This window comes from Anticarsia gemmatalis, chromosome 4 (genome assembly GCF_050436995.1).
Source record: "Anticarsia gemmatalis isolate Benzon Research Colony breed Stoneville strain chromosome 4, ilAntGemm2 primary, whole genome shotgun sequence".
Lineage (NCBI taxonomy): Eukaryota > Metazoa > Arthropoda > Insecta > Lepidoptera > Erebidae > Anticarsia > Anticarsia gemmatalis.
The window spans coordinates 11,813,608-11,836,518 of record NC_134748.1 but is presented as its reverse complement, the minus strand read 5'-3'; the positions used below and the strand labels follow the sequence as shown (position 1 = coordinate 11,836,518).

The 22,911-nt window shown below is 34.3% G+C and overlaps 1 protein-coding gene across 4 annotated transcripts in view; it reads right to left on the bottom strand.

The window, feature by feature from the left end:
• Hecw (Hecw ubiquitin protein ligase) overlaps nt 1–22,911 on the bottom strand; it is a 117,180-nt gene that overhangs the window by 47,476 nt on the left and 46,793 nt on the right. For 3 of the 4 annotated variants that reach the window (XM_076113821.1, XM_076113822.1, XM_076113824.1), the window contains 6 exons: nt 22,765–22,909; nt 22,145–22,331; nt 21,311–21,496; nt 20,743–20,868; nt 18,706–18,798; nt 18,191–18,351 (listed from right to left, as the gene is read on the bottom strand). In XM_076113821.1, coding sequence (XP_075969936.1) covers nt 18,191–18,351; nt 18,706–18,798; nt 20,743–20,868; nt 21,311–21,496; nt 22,145–22,331; nt 22,765–22,909 — 898 coding nt within the window. The remainder of the gene's footprint in view (nt 1–18,190; nt 18,352–18,705; nt 18,799–20,742; nt 20,869–21,310; nt 21,497–22,144; nt 22,332–22,764; nt 22,910–22,911) is intronic. The other variant, XM_076113823.1, reaches the window with a different exon arrangement.

Sequence of the window (22,911 nt, the reverse complement as noted above, 5' to 3'; positions counted from 1 at the left end):
TCATGTGTTATTGTATAATTCCTATAACATTCTAAGTATTAAACTGTTTTCATATATTTAAAATCAGAGTCTCATTTACAAATACAAACAGCGCACGTGCACAAAAACCGCAACACTACCACAAAAACTCGATCGGAACATTACTCATTATTTTAAAACAAAACTATAATAACTAAACATAATGACACAGAACCGAAAACCCGTCAAAATTAGCACAAAAAAGTGAATTAGCTTGTACCTAAAGTTCCGTGGAGGCTTCTACGGTAGCTTTCCGTTTAAATTTCCGGACTTCTAAAGCCTCTTACTGACTGACCGAGCAGCCTCGCGAGGCAATATCTAGGTCTCTTTTCGAGTTAGGAGGCAAATCGTCCACTTTGAAATTCAGACCTGGGACAAATTTCACCTTTTTGGAATCGATAGTAGGCAACTCGTCCTATCGTTTCGGTATTAGGACGATTGCACCACTGAATTTGCTCTAGGGCCTTATTGGTCCAAATTGAATGATACTAGCTGTAGCAAGGGGAAATAAACCGTAACTATCAATTTGTAAATCTCTTTGAGATCGAAATGAGCGGGACCGATATATTGCCTCGCGAGGCGGCTCGGTCAGTCAGTACGCGGCTTAAGGCTTACTCTTTCCGAGATTCACTCACCAATTAGCGATGACCGCATGGAGACAACATGGACAATACAATTTCAACCTTATAATTTAGACTATATGGCTGAAATTATCATGGCATTTAATACGTATAAGTTACGTTTTGACCCTATTGGGTTTACTTCCATAACTGCATAGTGACTCAACAAAGCCATATCCGACTTTAACATGTAAAATTATTTCCATATCGGAAAATTTGCGCCTTTATTGGCAATGGGTAATAATAGGTATTAGTTAATAGAATATGCATATAAATAATTGTGTTTGTGGAATATATTATAATTATTGGCATCAGTGTTGGACCATCTGGTATTCTACCACCAGTTAAACCAGCTACTCTTTATGAAATGAAAAAAACATATTTTAGTATAGAAATACGGTGTAGTGGCGTCACAGTTTCGTATTTTCGTTGGTATCAAGTGTCTAATAAAATTTTCGAGTCTGTAAAAATTACAATTTCAACTTTATTTACAAAAAAAAAAACATAGCCTGAGCAATTTAGATGAAACTTTTACGATTACAAGTTTACTATTTTTTCGTTAACCTAAGTGTTAAAATAATTACGTTGAAATTATAACAAGCCAAAAGCTTCTTGATACTAACAAGTACGAGGAAAACATGGTGTACCAATGATTCACTTATATTATATTTATTTCTATTTATAGACATTTCATAATTTATAAAAGGGTTATTGAACACATAATAATGATTGTCGCACTACACTTAGTATTACAAAGGACACAAATATGAAAATAAAACAAATATCAAGACAAGTTAACACTAGTTTTGGCTTAAAAAAATCTAGCAACAGTATCCACATTTTTTCATTCGTAATTCCTTTTAACAAAGCTACAATTTCCTTCATTAAAAAGCCCAGAAAATAAATTCTTCGTTTCCTACTCCTCCTACAATATATCAAAGAGATATACGAGTTTACGGTCTGACAAACTCTAAATGCAAATGAAAACTAGCGCGAGTGAAAACGAACTTAAAGAAAGTAATTCTACTATAGTATTAAACACTAGGGGCCGGGCTGTGATGTTAAATTATAGCTAGGTGTGAGAAAGAGATAGCGTTATACAAAACTACTAATTATACGATAGATCTACCCAATGTAATGGCGATAAGAGCCCGAATATCGCCATTTTCTTACCCCCGGTTTCTGAGTCCATCTAGAGGTAGTTTATCTATTCGATAGCGTTTTTTTATATGAGTTTAAACGCTATTGAATAGATAAACTACCGCTAAATGTACCTCAGAAACCGGGGGTTAGTGTTGTATTTTGTAGTCCGTATTGTAAACATTCGTATCTTCGTAGCTCGTATTAATAGACGTGTACCAATTAACAAATTAGTTCTGAAAGCCGTCCTTCTAAGTTGATATCAGGTATTCATTCTATTAATATGAATCTATGAATTCTAAGAAGCCGTTGTATAATGTTTAATTTGTAATTAATAGGAAAATTAAGCTAAAGCTTGGTGTATCATCGTACTCTTGCAAATGGTAAAAACTGACCAATACAGACGATAAGCGACTCTGTAAGCTGAAATTGCCATATTATAGCGCTGTCTCCCTCTCACAATAGAATTTGAATCACTTTAGACATCAAAGTTCGGCCCTTAAGCGTATATAGCACCGTTTTAATGATAAAACACATTGGTATAGAAATAATCGTCGTACAAGCGGTTTGTGGAAAACGAAATGCGATTTTATGTTTATGATTATACAACTCGGGTGAGAAAGAGGCGGGAGGAAATATGACTTGTTTTCTATTTTATGGTCAATAAATAACACATTATCATTTACAATATGACGAACGGAATCACTCTAAAATATGCGCTTTTAAAAGAAAAGTAGTTAACATTAGATAGTATGAAATAAAGTCGCTTTCCGCGGTCTGTCCCTATGTATGCTTAGATTTTTAAAACTACGTAATGGATTTTGAAGCGGTTTTTTTAATAGAAAGAGTGATTCGAGAGGAAGGTTTATGAGTAAAAATTGTAAAGGTTTTTTTACAAAACAACTTTTTAAACCGGACGAAGCCAGGGCAATAGGATTGGTAGAAAATCATTGCTTGATTGACGAAGGGCAAGATTGCCGTTTGACAAATTAGAAAAATATGTATGAAAATACACGTTTTTACATATTTTAAGCTACTTTTAATATATAAAAATGTTGTCAAACTATCAATCATTATAACATAATCACACAATTGTGATATTCTTATGATAAGAAGTCTAATAAATCATACAATACCTACTGTCAAAAACTTCAAGTCTAGGTTATGAATTTATGATGAACGACCGAAAAAATCTTGTAAAATATTCGTCCCTAATGTGACCTTCAATATTTTTAGCGGTACAGCTATACTAAAGGCGTATTTACAAGGCGAATTTTATATAAACCTAACTTAAACTTATTTGTAGGTAATACGTTAAGCGCTCGTCATTACTAATTCGATATACCTACCTACAGTATCTACACTGTGTAAATGAATCCTGGGATTTGGAACAAGGCATAAAAACAATGTCAATAAAATTGATAAAATAATAATATGGACAGTTATTATGCAACATTCACATTCTTTAATATCTAAGTTTCAAGTCGTTTTGCCAGCAAAATATACTTTAAAATAGTGTTACTAGCAGTTGTTTCCTGTGTCTTAATTTATTAAAGGTATTATAAAGTCAAAAGTGAATTTATAGCACGTTTATAATGTAGCAACACTGAACGTGATAATTATTTATGTAAATAATTATCACGTTCAGTGTTGCTCCGCACCCTCGATTGTGTGGAACTAACAAACCATCGTCTAGGTAAGAGGTCACCTAGAGTGTTGCCGTTGGGTTGTTATGTCCGACTCATCGGCATGTGGAACAATATTTTGTGCTTCGGGCACGATTTGTGATGAGGGCCCTTGTTATGAGGACGCATGTTGCGGTTTAGAGGGTATGCCCGCCCTTCTATCGGAATTTGCACATAGCCCCGCACTCCACCCTGGGTGCTGGTGTATGCATAATGCGCATACGCACCACTCCCATCGTCGTGAGCCGGGGCGATCACATAACGATTCCGATAAGTGTGTTACAATAGGGAATTACATACAAATAATCCTGATGAGCTCGAGTTGATACGGTGACGACCCGTTTCCGAGTTGATACGTATGCTTACGACCTTAAATCAACTTCAGAGTGGTCGTTTCACAATCAAAATTGCTTTAGATAGTTAATTCTAGCAAAATTAATCATTATTTATGTTTTACAGCACTTGTAGAAATGAATAAATGTTTGAATATTATGAATCTTCAAACCTGTATAACTCGGTTCAAAGCGATCCTACCGGTTTCGTGCCATACTAACTATTGCTTCAAATGGCTAGTTCTATCGATATATGCCACTTTTTTTTGTTGGCCGGCACTTTGAAAAAGGCCCAAAAATGTATGGAGCCTGGATGATCTCCTTTAGTACCCTGATAGCTTATAACGTTCTTTGGTCTCTGCTTACCTCTATGAGAAAAGGGCGTGATATTTTGTATGTATGTATGACCTATAAATCTGGATTAATACTGGATATTTTCACCCGGTCGAATACTGAGCAGAATCTACATAGTTTGCTATAAACAACACCAAGATTTGACTTTATCATCGTAGAAGCACAAAGCTCGTCACAAAACAATGTAAGACTTAAATTCTCAGAACGATGTTTAATTAAAAGCTGTCAAACGGACGTTAACTGTCAACGATGTCAAAATTAATAAACAACTTTACTAAGAATTTGTTCCAAGTATTGAAATAATAGAGATTCTTTTGATCCTTAGTAATGGGAACATATACTTATTGTGTCCTCCAAAGACGTCTTCAAGGTTTTAAAATACTTTAGTTTGAGGTCAAATGTAAAATGTGATTTGAGGTCTTCTTTTGACACAAACTTTGGTTCGTTGGAACTGATTTTGGGACTTGTATAAAAAATATTAGGAAAGTAGAATTTCTTGTCCATCTTATGTAAAGTTTGTGGATGCTTAAGTATATCTCGGCAAAAGATTTCAAGCTTAACTGTTAAAATATTGAACTTTTCTCTGGAGACAAATAAAAAGGTATTAATGCTATCATAGTTTCTAAACTATTAATTAATCCTTCTATTCATTAACACACTATAAACCTACTTTAGTTAAAAAGCTACTATAATATGTTTTCTCTTTTTCATTTCGCTAAGTAGTGAAAGAAACAAAACATTTCATAAGCCTTTCATAACTTTTTATATTTTTATGAATAAGAGGGTATAGCAATTTTGAAATATAGATAACAAGTGTAGTAGTAGCTAAAAACAAAGCAACCAATCACTGATTTTTTAATTTTCAGTACGTAACGATGTTCCATTTCACGCAACAAACTGTTAGTTAAACGGGTTAATTTGTTAACAAACAATGACTTACGCATTTCCCTCTATACTTGGTACCGATGAATAATTGTTTTGATCATTTGTTTCAATATTTTAGTTAGCGGTATAAATAAGATATCCATATAAATTGATGTGCTTCGTGAGTAATGCACGAATATGTTTTTGAATTAATTAGTCATTATTACAATATGGAAATGTTTGCAATTAACCGTGGGTGTTTTGCTAGTGTTCGAAAATTCAAATTCAAATTCAAATTCAAATTCAAATGTCTTTATTGCTAAAATTGTGGTAATACAATAAATGTGATCTTATAAGTAGGAAGTACAGCACAATTTACCTCATAAGGCATGCAATAGCTTATAATTATAATTTTTTAGGTGTAAACTTATCCTATACACTCTTAATCTAATGTTATCTATCAACTAACAATACAATATCAATCGTGTTTATACATTTTTATTAGTAGTATACTCATGTTATATTTGTCTCATAGAACTCGTTGAGGTTATAGAAGCAATGGTTAAGTAATATATTTTTCAGGGCTTTCTTGAAACACATTAGATTTAATTGCCTAATACTGTTTGGAAGATGATTGTAGATTTTGATGCAGGAAAAGTACATATTTCTTTTATATATTTCATTATTTGCTTGTGGTAAGATAATATTATTTCTATTACGTAATCTGCTATTGTACACGAGAGAATTTTTTTCAGGGAAATATGAGTTATGTTCTTTTACAAAAATGGCTGCATTAAGAATATATATACTAGTTAATGTTAGATATTTATGTTTTTTAAATATTGGCCTGCATGATTCTTCATAGTCTAAACCGTGTATAATTCTTAGACACTTTTTTTGTAATAAAAATGTGCTATTGGAATCCACAGAATTTCCCCAGTAAATTATGCTGTAATTAAGAATTGAATATATTTTTGCATAATATGCTGTTTTCGCTGTTTCTATATTAGTAGTATTAATTATAACATGCAACGTGTAACAATATGATCTAATTTTGCTATTTATAAATTCTACATGCGCTTTCCAGTTTAAATGTTGATCCATATATAATCCCAAAAATTTTGTACAGCTCACCTCTTCTATTTGGTTTCCTTTATAATTTACGTTAAGTTTATTATGTAAAGCCTGATATGGTCGAAATTGTATGTATTTAGTTTTTTCTATATTAACTTTTAAGTTTAATGTTTTTAACCACTCAATTATTTTAGCTATTGTATTGTTAATTTTTGTTTCGTATTCTAGTTTTGTTTTATCTTTACCATTGATGAGAATGGACGCATCGTCCGCAAATAATATACTTTGTTCTTGTATTACTTTTGGAAATTCGTTTATATATATTAGGAAAAATAAAGGACCCAGTATACTACCTTGCGGTACCCCTAATTTCATTTTATTATATGACGATCGCGTGTATTCTATAGTTTTAGTGCTAAAGTTATGATTTCTTATTTCTGTTGCTTGCTTCCTGTCAGTTATGTAGCTTTCCATCAATTTTAAACCTAATCCTCTTATTCCCATATGTTCCATCTGTTTTAATAAAATATTATGATTCACACAATCAAATGCTTTTGTCATATCTAGTAGTATGGCAGTTGTAGGAATTTTAGTATTCATCGCGTCTAGTATACCTTTTAATATTTTAAAAATTGCCAATGACGTGGATCGGTTTTGCCGAAATCCACATTGTTGCTCATTAAGTAGTTTATATTTATCTAAATACATGCTTATACGCTTATATATAACTTTTTCAAATAATTTTGAAAACACTGGAAGTAATGCTACTGGTCTATAATTTGTTACATGAAGTTTATTACCTTTCTTGTATATAGGTTTTATAATAGCTTCCTTGAGCTTACTCGGAAATATACCACTTGAAATCATGGAGTTAGCTATGTGGGTCAAAGGTTTCAATATTGAAGATGCACAGTTTTTTACTATGTATGACGAGATTCCATCATTTCCAGTGCTGTGTTTATTTTTTAGTGAAAGTATGTGTTTTAACATTTCTTGCTCGTTAGCTGGTTCCATATATAATGAATTAGATGTAGATGTCCCTAAAGGTTTATAGATATTTTCATTAAAGTTTGGATCATAATTTGCATCTGTGTACATTTCATTAAATTTATTAGCTATTTGCTCAGAAGACCTAATCTTTGTATTGTTTTCTTCTATAATATTTATAAAACTTTCCCGTTCTTCCTCATTAGTAATATTTTTTATAACTTGCCATACACCCTTTGTTTTATTATTAGAGTTATTTATTATATCTATATTAGCCTGTTTTTGTCTGTAAGTAATAATTTTTTTAAGAGTTCTTTTATAAATTTCGTATGTTTTTCGAAGTGCTGTATCCTCGGATTTTCTTTGTGTTTTTGAGTATAATATTCTTTTCCGTTTGCAAGATATTATTATTCCTTTTGTGGTCCAATATCTTTTCCCCATTTTTCTTATTATTACCCGTTTAAGTGGGAAACAAAGATCATAGAATAGTTTGAATTCTTCTATAAAAAAATTGTAAGCTACATTCGGATCTTCTGTTGTAAATGTTTCGCTAAAACTAATTCTGTCTATGGTTTCAATGAATTTTTTAACATTCTCTGGATGATAATCCCTTTTAAATTGATATTTTATGTTTTGTAAGTATTTTACCTTTAAATTAGTATTTAATATTTGTGCTCTATGATCTGATATACCCGTTTCAATAACTTTTGTATTCACTTTTTTTATATTTGTAATGAAATTATCTATACATGTGCTAGAAATTGTAGTTGTACGTGTGTAATCGTATGGTTATTAATTAGCCGAGTGTCAAAATCGTTTGAGTCCTTTGACATGGCATAACGTTTGTTAAACACACTTAGCACAGAGACGCTCAGCTCAAACACCACTAAGTGGCCACCCATCTATGAAATATCAGTGCTAAAAACAGCTTTACTCACTGATCGGCAAGGTGAGCTCAACTTGATATAAGAAACTGTAAAAAGTAATCCTTGTAGACATTAGGACTCAAAAATAGCCGTTAACCCAAATCAGATCTATCCTAAAAGTAACATAATATAGATTTTCTAAGTATTAGTTTCAAATGCCACAAATATTTTATGACCTATAAACGTCACAGTTGAACCAATAAATAACCAGAAGCTTTGCTTCTTGGAACACATTAAGATCATCAAAGTTGACTTTACCAAGAATCGGTTCTATGGTATTTTATATTTGTATCCAGTTAGCGTTAGATAACGAACACTGATTGAGAGGTTATGGGGTCAATTTCAAAAGCATTTTTCTCTAAAACTATTCTAGAATTCCCACACGAAACAATTATTTATGCTATCCATAAACAATTGTATCGGGTCTGGTTGTACTTTGCGTCCGTTGTTTGTATGATTGTAAAAGTCCTCTCTACACAAGAGCAAAACTTAGTGCAGAAGGTGTTCTTAAAAAAAAAAACAACCACAACTTCTATTTAACCCATTATCAAACTCTTTAAGCCTAATACTAATCTTAATACCTATAAAAATAACTGGGACTGACTTTCAAGGTGGTTAAGAAAACGTTTGCGTGACAATTTGAACACCTATCTAGATGGTTGACAGGGTATGGCCCTGGATAGAGACCGGTAGAAGAGCTTACTTCAATTAACCTTACAATGAGACAGAGAAAAAAAACATTCAATATGGCTAACCAAATCAAGAAAAAACCACACCAAAGCTTGCCACCCTTTGGTTTACAGACCAGTAAGCAAAAATATTAATGTTTTATCTTGCATATTATCAAAAACTATTTCTGAAGAATACCACAACAATCAGTGTGACACCATGACCATACCCTAAACCAACAAACAGAAGCCTAAAAGCATCCAAAGGTCAAACCTAATCACCCTTTATCACACCGTCATTTAAACGAGATAATCCCTAACAATACAGTAGTGAGTTAACTATCGTATGCATTACGATACTACAAACGATGATGTGATAATTATGTAAACAAATATTGCATTATCAGCGATAAGGCTTTAAAAACTTTAATGGTGGAAGGTAATGGTTGAAATATGTGCAGTGAGTAATGATGTACATGTCAGTGATAAGAGGTCACATACCATCCCTATGTCTTATCATGGGCGACAAGACAACCAGATTTTTAGGACTTTTTAGGAAAACAGTAGACGGTAACCTTTCCACAGAATATGCAAATTTAATCGGAACCGACGTTTAAACTAAGAAAAATAACTAAACATGTCAATTATCTCGTAATATTAACTGTTACTTTCTGATTCGATATAGAAGATTTAATTCACATCAGGTCGACCATTGATTTAGGTTTCCCTGCCATTCATTACTTAAGTTTAGTACCTACAATACATATTAACAAGCCTTTATGAGAACGCATGAATATAACCTGACCTCACTCAGGTGGTATTTTAGGTGTCGCACATAATTTTATAGTCATGCATGTTGCATATTCAAAAAGCTGCATTCATATCTTAAGAAATTCTGAATCTAGGCATCACTGCACAGCAGATACAATGACTAAATACTGCAGCAAAACAAATGGAAGTTAATGATGTTGTCTTTTCACGATGATATAGACTATCAGAAGGAAATTATATAGCATACTGTGTTTTATTGGCTTACAAGTTCGACACCTCTTGTGTACAAGCACAATTATATATTGTCCCATTGTTGGGCAAAGGTTTCTCCCTAAAATCTTCCATGTATCTGTGCCATAGCCTGTCTCACACAAATTCTGCAGAAAAGTGTCCTAAGTCGTATCACTAGCGTTTTCGAAGCCTACTTTGACGTCGTCGACCTCCAGGCATCCTAGTCACGACACCTACCCATTATAGACTTAATTATATACCTTATTTAACTTCAAAAAGACCTCTACATACAAAAATGACATTCAACAATGTATGTAGTCTTCAAACTAAATAATTCAGCACTTTACCTCACCTACTTATTAAAACAAACACATAAACAGCTACCTATGTATTTAGCTATTTACTCTGGCCAAATATACGAACGCCCTTGTTGCCATTATATATATCTACTGTACAAACGGATACAAGGATAGACAGACAGGCGCTTTTGTTAGTCAATTATACAAATGCCGTGACATTAGATGACATGGCAGTGACGTGTTTTAAATAAAGATGTTCTTATAAAGAGCTTACATAATTGTTTCTGAAGGACAATTTTCGGTTCTTTAACTTGTAAATTTTAAATGTCAGCAAAATAATTTACGAAGTGTTCTATGAAATTTATCTTAGTAAATAAAGATGAAGCGTTTATTTTTTTCTTTGAACGCACTCTGGTTAGAATTGTTTTCTTTTTATTGATAAGGGAAGGCTATGATTAATAGTTGTAGAGCTAAAAACTAAACTCAACGTAGACACGGGTGGCCTCTAGTGGATAATACGCTACAAGTAAAAAAAAATTCCTATTTCAGAACATCGTTCACATAAAACTTTACACCTAAATTAACTACAAGTCTTTTATACGCTTTATACATTTACCTAAACAATTAATGGCGAAACCAACCATGCTTTCGTATCGTCGCCGCGTCGTTCTAATTACTGTATCTTTCTTTACATATTCGTTACTAACGACCGTACTATCGTTTGACAATGATTACGTCCCACACTACAAACATAGACGATTGATAAACAGGCTGTCTATTTAAATGGTGTCTACTAACAAAACCCGTAGACAGGTCTTTGGGCTTTGTTTCCGGAGGTTCCCGATAAAGAAATAGGTCATTATTTAGTAAGTGTTTAGCTTAGTTTGTAATTAAAGTGTAACCGATTTCACTGAATAATGTTGACCGGATGTTAGAATACTTACTTGCTACCCGATGAGTGTAACTACATGAAGATCCGATAAAGTTCTATTTGTTGTACTAACCGACAAATATTGTAAAACCAGACGAAAATTAAAACAAAAGCAGTGTCTTAAAACACGAAATTACAACTGTGATAATGATATTGTCTTGTCACCCGTGACAAAACCCTTTTTGGAGCAGGTCCTTCTATTAATATACAGTCAATCACTTAAATATACTTTTTAATAATCTATACTAATATTATAAAGCTGAACAATTTGTTTGTTTGTTTGTTTGTTTGTTTGAAAAATGTTATAAAAACGGGGAAAATGTTGACCTATTCTCTTAGGTGACGCAAGCGAAGTTGCGCGGGTCAGCTAGTTAAATAATATAATAATTACTATACATATCTACCGCATTGGGTAGTACACCTGTAAAGGTTGTAAGTTGTGACACATAAATAAATAGCTGAAGGTACGAATTACGAAAGTCTCGTCATAATCTTTAAGATATTTTACCGAACAAGTAATGCAATACCACTGGATTTTCCAACAACAGATGAATATCAAACACATTATGTTTACTTTGAACACCCGTTACGTATAATAATGGTAGTTTAGTAGCACTTGAGTTTAGAAAAGGGCATGTAGGCCCAGTAACGGAGACATCAGTACATTTTATATCACACAAGTAATTTACGAATAGGGTTGACAAATATAAAACTAATGCATTTTAAAAAAGCTTTTGTATTGCGCTAAAACATCACCCTTAATCACCTTTGATACTTGATTTAATGCAAAAAGTGTGTTAATTCTAGTCCACATGATCCGCAACTGACGGATTTTGAAGCAATTTTGGATAGCCCTTAGCCTGGTTACCATAATCATTTAAACTAAGTAATTGTTCTGAGAACTTTCCTTGTATCTTATATCTAGATACATACATTACACATGTATGCAACAATGATATTAGAAATATAGAAAAATGGCAAAAAATATTCTTCAAAACTGCACTTACCTTACTAGTACTAGCCCTACAAGATTTGCAAGTATAACGGCGCAAGCGCATCGTCCCCTGCATTCAGATACGTCGTATTTACATCACAACAACTTTACGCTACTATTACGATTATCATAATATTTATCTTAAACTGCATCGTGCAAATCTGCGCAAGTTGAAGTTACTTAACTGTCTACCCCCATGGGAATTTAGCTTGATCCTATAACTTTTACCGTCGGCACTATTGGATAAGTTTCGCTTGCCGTATCATTTGGAAAACAGACAGATTTTTTTATACGCTTTAACTATCAGATAAGTCTCGACTTTTACCTAGAAATCATAATATAACATCAAGCATTTGACAGTTCGAAATGGTTTAAGTTATCGAAATATCCTTAAGGAAGAATAATAGTGTACTGTGCTTTAGTTGTCTTATCGAGAGTGACAAGACTCTCTCGTATGCTTATCACCCTCACATAATATGAGCATTTACCGATTTCAAGGCCTCTTAAAATATAGGTACTTTAAATTAAACGGGAAGAAAAAAATGACAACAGATTTCATAATAGAAAAAAATATTGCATTAGAAATAATAGGTAGTATCTACCCACTTAATGTTTATTGTATCGCAATATTGTTTAATAAGTATTATGTGGTCAAAAAACTCCCTGCTTATAAATAGGTAGTTCCTTTGTTTATAAAGTAGGCATGATTTTGTCGGAAGGCGGTTTATATAATGTACTTACTTTATTATATTGTGCAATGATTATTTCATTTATTATGACCAATGAGGTAACCTATGATTATAAACGGACGAAAAGCTAAAAATAAGTACAGAAAAGGTTATTTAAGACATTAAAATACAACCGTACCTACTATGAAATAACTTAAATACATAGTAAAATAAAACTTTAGACATTATTCAGCTCAGTAGGTAACCACGACGACTTTCAGAAAATTTGTACCTACACTGTAACGCATTTCTACTGAAAAATATTTTGCTCTTAGGTTTAAAAGATACTTTAGAACCAGATTTTCTGAGAAATCTCCATAAGTGCTAACAGATAAAAAAACGTTGGCAAAACAGCATACAATCTAGCTTCAATCTTAGGACCAAACCAGTAATATGACATCATACTAGTTAACTTTATACTCGCATAACCGCAATTAATATCACTAAGTAATCACAGGGGCATGAAATATTTTCTTTTACACAATACTTGGCAAAGAAAATAGCACCTTATGTACTTAAGATAGAGTAAAAAGTTGTTAAGCAGTTGTGATAATAACTACGTTGTTGCAGGATTTATTAATCCGTCAAGGAATTGAGGGCGCAGTTAAAGCAAAAGATGTGAGCTAAAATATATATTATAGCTTAAAAAAACTGCAAATCCATTTGCTATACTTAATATAATATGATATAGTTAAACAATATCTTTCAGGTTTCTTTTTCGCTCACTTCTCGCTTTTTCGCGAAAACTCTTCTTGCGGCTTGAAGGACTTTGACACTAGGTTTTGTCAAACTGGATTTATGTTTGTGATTCAATCACGTCAAAACTACGCTTTTGTACCAGTATAACAACTTTTGCTCAAGACTTTGTCGATTACAACAGCACTAAGCTATAATAATTACTCCTTAAAAGAATTTAGTCGTGGGTAATTTAGTTAGTTGATTTATTTTTTATTGCGCTACTAATTCATCATTTTATTAGCACAATATCTTCTAGTTTATAGCTTGTCAGTGAAACTGTATCATAAGGTTTAATTCGCAGTAATTAATAGCTGCGAACGCAGACGCTGGACAAAAACTAAACTTGACCTACCATAACGCATCTTCAGGTTAAAAACTAAAGGAAATACAGTCAGATGGGAATTTATTGACGCTCAAGTTGTTACATTTTGTTCCTAGAAAATAGTGAGAAAACAGTCTTTGCAAGTCTATTTGCTTTTTAAAGTGTTGATTTAAAGCTTTTGGCGTTTCAATTTATGGGAGCACGCAATGATTTCATTTGTTACTTTGTTATTGTACCTTCTTAATAGCACGCCTATTTTTAAACCGACTTCAAAATAAGGAATAAGTTCTTCAATTCGACCTTAACTAACCTTACGCCTTACCCAGTACGCTTTTTTTTACTTGAAGAAAGTGTCAGTTTTGCAACTTACAGATTAGTGTCGAATAATCTTTCTGATATATAAAATTATGTCTAAATTCCACCTAACAGCCAGACGATATTTACTCAAAAGTGGTAAAACAGGTTTTAATCTGAAATTAAATTCCTGACAACCACAAAAAACATTTTTTTAAACAAACAATTTTTTTAACACCTACTACTGTGTGCAGTAAAATATTGATTCGGCCTTGCAACAAGGCTTATTTAGTCTGACTCATAGTACAGTCGTGTGCATAAATATTGACAACATTGGGAGCGAAGCCGATAGCCGAGTTTATTAGAAAACGTATAATTTTCGCACCACTGTCGTTGCACTGGACATAATAGCACTTAATTGTGTCTATCGAGTATTATACAATATTGAAGCTTATTAGAAAGTGGTAAGGTGTTATTTTGATTGGTTGTTGTGATAAAATGATTTTGTTTGAAATGTACTCGTCGGTTTAACCGCAAAGCCGCATGCGTGTGGAAGCTAATAAAAGCAATGTTTCTTAAAGTTTAGTTGATAGATTCTTCATAGAATATTGTGTTAAGAAAGTGTACTAAAGTTATGTTAGTTATAAAATATGTAACTATACTACACTAAGCAGATATTTGTCTTTAGAAATTATTGAGAAATAAACGTATTAAGTCGTGAATAAAGCCCTTATTAGCCTGTTTAAATGCATACAACATTACTAAAATGTTCAGAAACACTGACAAAAGTGAGCTCTTATAATTTTATACGCCATAAAAATAGACTGAAAAGGAATAACAACGACATGATTGAACTAGTTTTTGCAAGAAATAATTGCAAATCTTTGTAAAACTAATAAATAAAGATTGTGACCATTATGTTCGAGGAAAATTAAATAGCTGAAAATGCCTTTATTTCTATAGTACCTGCTTAATTTATTATTCGTTTACATGCCCGTACCTTACCAGTATCTTTTTCGCGAAACATAAACACATTATAATGTGTAAATAACAACTTCAAATACTTACTCATTACCTACATATATTATTACCTTTATACTTTCAATATCAGATCATATTTATTTGTAGCGCTGTACCACAGTAAATCTGTGTATTACAAGTAAATTATCAATTGCAATGCTGAGCACATGGTGCCGTCACCGATGATTCAATAAATTGCAGCTGAATCAGTGTTATGCAATATAATTGGTACTTATTAAAGAATACTCTGCATTTAGAGGCGACGACACGATCACGATATGGTTATAACACGACTGGAAGACGTAGGTGGATAAGGTTTCCACACCGTTACCATTGGATTGTGAGGTCGTGGGTACGATTCCCACACGGAACAATTTATTTGTGCGATCCACAAATAGTTGTTTCGCGCCTGGTTGTACTTTGTGTTCCTTGTTTGTGTGTGTAAAAGTCCCTGCGATACAAGGGCTTAGGGCTGGAGTTGTCTTAAAATAAAAGTCAAATAGTCAAATAATCGATGGTACCGACTATAGAGAATCGCACTACAACAGCAGTCTAATAGTATCGGATCATGGAGGCAGCAAGAAGATCCTATTGCAAAGCAATAGAGAAATGTCTAAGAAATAGGACCCTATTAGACGATATTTTGATGTGCTTATAGTTTTGGTAGCAGTCACCACTTTTCGATTTTCGAGTAACGTGCTAATCTTATAATAATATCTGTAAACTTATTACTACACAAGGATTACGGTTAACTTTTGCAGAAAACCGATGAATAGATCGATTTTATTGAAAGCGAAGTATACTTTCTAGTATCGTGTCGTATGGTGTAAAAGTATCTTGAGGATAATATTACCTCTATTGTTGTAATGCCGCGTAAATGAATAAATGATAGTAATTATGCGTCATTATTGTGAATTAATTATTTAATTAACATGAAGTACAAGGCAGTGGATAGACAGTTACTAATTAGTATGTTTTCCCTGTTTTCTTATAAACATGGGCCTCTTTGACCGCAGGGGGGTTAGCAGAGTTCATTGTGGAGGACATCCTTAAATAATTTCTTTAATATTATTTTTCTACTTATTACACTATTGTTATGAAGTTTATGGATATTTTAAATGTTTTCCTAAAAGGAAAGCTTTCAGTCTTTAATGAAAAAGGATTCATGTATAGGTAGGTTAGTTACCGTACCACAAAATTCCCGTAATTTGTTTCATAATTTCTCCACAATTATCAGTGCTCATATCTTAGCTAGTATTTTTAAAAGTCTGTAATATAAGAATTTGTTTGTCTTTTAAAGTGATCATGACTCAGTTTCGACAAATTAGTTTACAGTATTCTATACACACAGTATGATATTTTTTTATCAGAATTAATCACGTAATAAGACATTCAAATATATTCCCATATACTTCCAAAACAGTACCTACATAACAACGTTATAACAAAAATAACAGTATACCATTAGCGAAACCTCGCTCTAATAACTAAAAATATAGCTTTATAACGAGTGAACCAGGACACGAAATAGCAATACATTCACTTGCTGTAATTATTAGTAATTTTAACTGGCAATACTGTAAACTATACGTTGCGTATGACATTACTGGCTGTATGATTTGTGATCTGTGCCGCACAATTGTATGGCATTAAAACTATATTAGTATTTTGAATTTGGAACTGTGTCACTTTTGTAATTGTGGGGTTTTGGTAGTTCGACGAATTGTCGCTAGGTACCGCTAGTTGTGAATTTTTAGGGAAAATAAAAACAGTAACTATAATAACGATGTGACACATGCAAAAAACATGCTTTTTCCCTATTGGGTAACACAGGGACCAAAGAAAGCCATTTGCTACCATCCTTGCTAGCTTCCCTTGCTTCATTCACATCCCTACATCTTGTCATACAGGACCACCGGTTACGAGTACTTCGCACCTACTACGATCTTTATAAAGGGCGTCATTGATATGACCTGTGTATGTCTAGGGCGCCACACGTTTCCATTTGTAAAACATATGGCTCCTATTTTTTCTATGTTTAAAAGAACTCATTAGAAGTTCTCGATTGCCTTGCTTCTAAGTGATAATAAACCTTATAAACCTTGACATGAGAATAAAAATAATAAAAGTTCAAAACAATAAACGTGTATTAATCATAAAACAAATCTTTAAATCCTAAACACGCAAAAACCTCTGTACGTAGTAATAATATCACAGTTTTTCACTGACATACAGCGACACCTGGTGAAAATTTACGACACTAACCTACTTATTGATAATTACTAAATTGCACACACGATTAAGTGATATTAGCAGCGAAAAAGGTGTGCCATAATAATTATTTAACTTAATTTCTGATACATAAAGTAGAGCACTTAAATTCTTATTGACTAGACGCAATATGGAACATAAAAGTGATCGATGATATATACTTTAAGAAGGAAGAAATAAAGTTCAATATTATGGTCAAAGTCAAGACCATAATTACTATAAATTTAAGAGATACTTAGACCAAACGATGTACTAAAACTTAGTATTAAGCACAGTAACGCCCTCTAGCGTAAATATCAATTATTAGTAAGGTCATACAGTTGATTATTTTTCATAAAAACTGCAGGTAGTATAGTCCAATTTACTAAATTTAGATTAGAGTCGGAAATTATTCTTGATATAATAAGTCTCAACTAACGTTAGATACTATTGTATTAAAAGGTAGGAAATATTTGTTCTGTATGTTTTTTTCAGTGCTTACAAGAACAACGCCTAGAAATCTTATGGTAGGAAAATATCGGACCAAGCCTTTCATCCAGCAATCTAACTCATTTTCAAGGGAAGAAATTAGTAGTCCAATTTTAGTGATTGAAAAACTTAATTAACCTTATTTTTTTAAATTCATTACCATATTTGTATTGTAAGGAACTTGTAGTTTAGTTCACAACAGCCGCGCGGATCGATCTTTTAAGTTAAGCTACGCTTGCCGAGGTTGCTCTGTAGATGGGCGACAATCTTATACTCGTGTTCCGAAAGGCACGTCTTACCGAAGGGTATGTGCTTATAACCCAGGTAAGTGAGTTGTGGAAGCCGTCGCTCCATGTAAAATATTGGTATTCAGTTGCATCCATTTAGGATTGAAGTGGACTTCGACATAGTAGGAAGAAAGACTAGGCTGACGATGACATTGTGAAGTGACTGACCTGAGTAAGCAGGTGAGCTGCACGTCGTTCTGGTATCGGTTGAGCGCGGCCACGCCCTCCACGCGCACCGTGTTGACCTTCTCCCGCAGCGAGCCGCCGCAGCCGCCGCAGCGCTCGCGCAGGATCGACATTATGTTCGGCTGACGGAGGAACGCTACCACCTGACAAACAAATTATACGTTAAAGCATGTTTTTGTGTAATCTCACTTTTATATACAAAGGTCAAAATATAAAATCTTAAGCTCAGTAGTTATACAAAGATGAAATACTCTCAAGTTTCGCCGTTTGCAATGTTAGTTCCATATATAGGTAACAAGCCTGTATCCCTAATATATGAAACACATTACTCAACTCTGACCTACTATTGTTTCTAAATTGGTGAGAAAATTGTACTTTTTCCGACCAGAGAGTTCAACCCGAAACTTCATGATTATATAACAATCTAATCCACAACTATTTATATATGTTTTTAAATGTAAGCTAAAATGTTTTGTGTTATTTTTCTTTTAACTTACCTTATCATTGTACGCGACAGGTATTTCTTGATGCGTATTATGTGGTTGTACATCCATCGCTGTGATTGGCGGCCTTGGCGGTGGAGTCGGCGCCTGCGCATATAAACTAAATCAGTACATATTTCACAACACTCTCCTTTATCTCTCCTTTAACCCATTAATGTCCCACTGCTGGGCAAGGGTCTCCTCCCGTAATGAGGGAGGGATTAGGCCTTGAGTCCACCACGCTGGCCAAGTGCGGGTTGGGGACTTTGCATGCCCTCAATAAATGTATTACACAAATTTTAGGCATGCAAGGTTTCCTCACGATGTTTTCCTTCACCGTTGGAGCATGTGATAATTATTTCTAATACACACATAACTTCGAAAAGTCATTGGTGTGTTGCCTCGGGTTCGAACCTGCGACCACTTACGTGGAAGGTGTCAACTTATACCACTCGGCTATCACTGCATTTTTTCATTTCACAACAATATAACTCAAAATATAAATAAACGTCACGTCAAAAAAGCGAGACGCACCTTGATTTCTCAAAAAACGTATTTTTTTAAAATATGCTAATACGGCCTAACCCCTTCCTCATTACGGGAGGAGACTCTTGCCCAGCAGTGGGACATTTGTAAGTAAAATTTGTTTTGATATTAATCTTTATGTACGACAAAAACGTGTATACTTCAAAATAAGGAATAGTTTAAGGTTGCTATAGGTTAGAAAAGATAACCCGCAAGGCGTGCTTCGCTTTTATTGACACAAAGTAATTAAAAACATTATAAAATACGCAAAATAAAAGTAAAATACTTAACAAAAAATACCATATTACAACAGAAAAACAATCGACAACGAAAAAAACAAGCAAAATGCACAAACGAAACGATAATAATAAGAATAGCAACACCAACATCATGCCCAGTGCCCAGACATACAAACAAACAAATTAACAAACATACAAGGACAACACAACACATAAAACCAAACCATGCGACCAAACAACAAACAAAAACCAATGAGAGTGCAGATGAACGAATGTAGATGTCGCCACTTGTACCTTCGAAATAATGGACAATTTATGATAAAACTTAGTGTCGTAGTTGTTTATGCCAACCGAAGACCTTCTTTGACATGGCTTTATTATTGTTGTCTAAATTGACAACCAGAACAGGCTTTTAACTCCCGATCAATTCAAACTAAGCAGCCACCCATTTGTAGAATGCCCGTTTTAAGGTTACTTAACCCACTCATCGTTTACTGACAGATGGCCGCAAATGTCATGTAATAATCGAATAAGTCCTTGTTTTCTCGTATTTAAAATGAGTTTTTCCCAATGATTTGGTTTGTCAATTTTTTTTATATAATTTACTTCAACAAAAACATGTAGTGTTGTAATTATCCCGAAAGTATTTAACATCCCTTACATAGTAACTAAATGGAAGCTATAAATCCCACGAAAGCTCAATTTTACCCCATTTATTGAAAGCTGCAACACAAAAACTTGATACAAGTGAATAATGAATTCATGCACCCAGCTACAGACATGAAAATGATACAAATAAAGACCCCATTTATACGAAACAATAAAGTCTAAATCACACTCATTACAGTAGGCGCCCATTAACTTTGTATGTCCGAATACAGCAACGAGATGCTGCGCAAAAGGCGTATCATAAATACAAGAAAAGTAGGTAAAGATTTAGGGAAGTGTTACGTTTGTATCAGCACTCCTACATCTCTTGTATTTATTTTCATCAAACATACAAATTAAACGACGCATACAAAAGCAATGATTAACGTACATTTCAGCGAAAAGGATTTTAGGAGAAGCACGTACAGATTCTTATTTTTCATACGTACTTTCGAAAGCGTACACGTACGTAGACGTACACGTGTACAGCGCGTTTCGCGTACCTCTCAAATTAGCTGTTTCAATGAACATTTTGCAAATCAATGCTAATATACGTGTGATTTAGACTTTCTACAAACAATGGCATGACAATGGTGACAAGTCCCAGTATGATGGAGGTACAAGGCGGTAGGGCGGTCACCGTGTCGTGCAGCGCGGGGCGGCGGCGCGGCGGCAGCAGCGGGCTGAAGGGGCCGGCGGCGGCGGCGCGCGGCACCCGCGGGTCGATGAACGTCGTGCGCCGCATCACGTGGTCCACGAAGAACCGCTACACAAGACCACACGTCAGACAACTCGCATACTTATCCATCTATCATGAACTTCAACTCAAATATGACAAAATCGATCCCCGTGTCTCCAGCCATGCCTAGATGTAGCAACATCTCTATGTTATAAAGGTTGTGTTTAGTGTATCTTTGGAAAGGTACCAAAAATGTCACATAACGGTTGCTGTGAAAGCTGATGTCAGTCAGTCATTGAAAGATGTATCCGTTTAATCAAAATAATGGAACATTATCTTGCTCAAGACCTTAAATCGTGTTTAGTTGTCAACACAATTTAAAACATTTACGCTATTGAATAGATGAACTACCGCTAAATGTACCTCAAAAACCGGGGATAAGGTTATGCTATGTTACTGACTGTTACCAATTGAATATTGTTTTCGTCTTTTGTTAAAAACTCAAATTATATTTATTTCGAACATTTACCTTGCCATTCCGATCTAGTTTGGTGTCCCATCCTAGTGGTAAGTCTCTATCGGTCTCACTGAACATATTGACGAGCGCCACTAGATCCCGGTTGTGTTGATATCTCTCAAACGACGATGTATCTCGACGGATCTTTGATATCATGTGTTTTAACGTCGAGTTGCCATTGTAGAGGAGCGACGCTTCCTGTAAAAAAAGCAGATTGTATTAGAAAAGAAATAAGTCATGTGATTATGACTAACTTAAAGAGTCGCGCGAATATTTGCCGATAAAAAAAGTCACAAGTGTCGCAACTCGCTTGAGTGATTCTCTTTATGAGCTGATGTTTAGTGCTAAATGCTAATAGCTCTTAAGCACATTGCAAGTATCAAGAAACTTCATATTTATACTTTTCAATATTAAACAAACTTGCATTAATCCATCAGATGACGAAAGTGGTACGTTCATCAAAAAATCTAAATTGCACTTTAAATAAAATGGTGTATTGAAGATGCGCATAGAAAGTTAATTATACAGAGTACAAAGATCTCAAAGTATTATACTACCGTCCTAGTTCCCAAGCTTTCTTAATGCACTTTAATAAAGATTTTAAGTGGTACAACATTTTAAACTATCTTTGTACCTATCTGTGTTCGGGATCGACCCCTCACGGAGTAAGTGAACCCAATATAGAGGCTAAAACGACCCAGAATCAAACAAAGAGTTCTTTGTTCCCCAGGGAAATCTCCATACAAAAACTCATAACTGTCGGTCGGGTGGCTTAGCCGTGAAAGCGACACACAGTTTCACAATTTGTTTAAAGGTACAGGAGTTTTAAGTTGTATGTTTATATACCTGGTTCATATGCAGTATAGAATAGAAGTCAGGTCTGGCGAGGAAGTCAGCGGCGGGGTGCGGCGCCTGCGGCACCTCCTGCGAGCGCGACGTGGACGCCGAGTGCGCGGGCGGCGGGGACGCGCACGCGCCCGCCTCCTCCTCCGACAGCTGCGTGCGGGTCATCGTGCGCCGGATGGACTGGTATCTGCAAGTACATAGAAATATATTAAGATTTGAGTATAATAACATAGTGAAACCAGTAGCATAGGCTTAGGCCTGGCTACTATGCTACTGGTTTTACTAAAGAGTTGTCAAATATTTGTAAGTCAATTAAATACATTAAGATATGAATGCAGTAACATAGTAAAGCTATATTATTTAGGCCTAAGGATTTAAGAAACCGTCAAAAATGTATTGGTCTAGTAACTGTGCGCGTCGTTCGCGAGCAAAAATAGTAATTAACTTTAAAGACTAGAAGTTAGTTTTCATGCAAGGGTTAAGTAGCTTGACTGACAAAGTGATGAAAAAAGTATGAAAAAAACTACTAATCAAAATTTGACGATAAGCTACATATCGATAGTTATGAGACCGACCGAAAGTTTTAATATCCTACAAAAAAATACTAAAACAAATGTTACCTTCGATCCAACTGCCGCCTCTGTACTTCAGGCGCTGGTGATCTAGGCGTACTACCATTAAGTCCTGGCCTCTGCCATGTCGTCGTCCTATTTATATGGTCTATGTAAAACACGCGACCATGACTGTCCATACGGGCTTCCCATCCT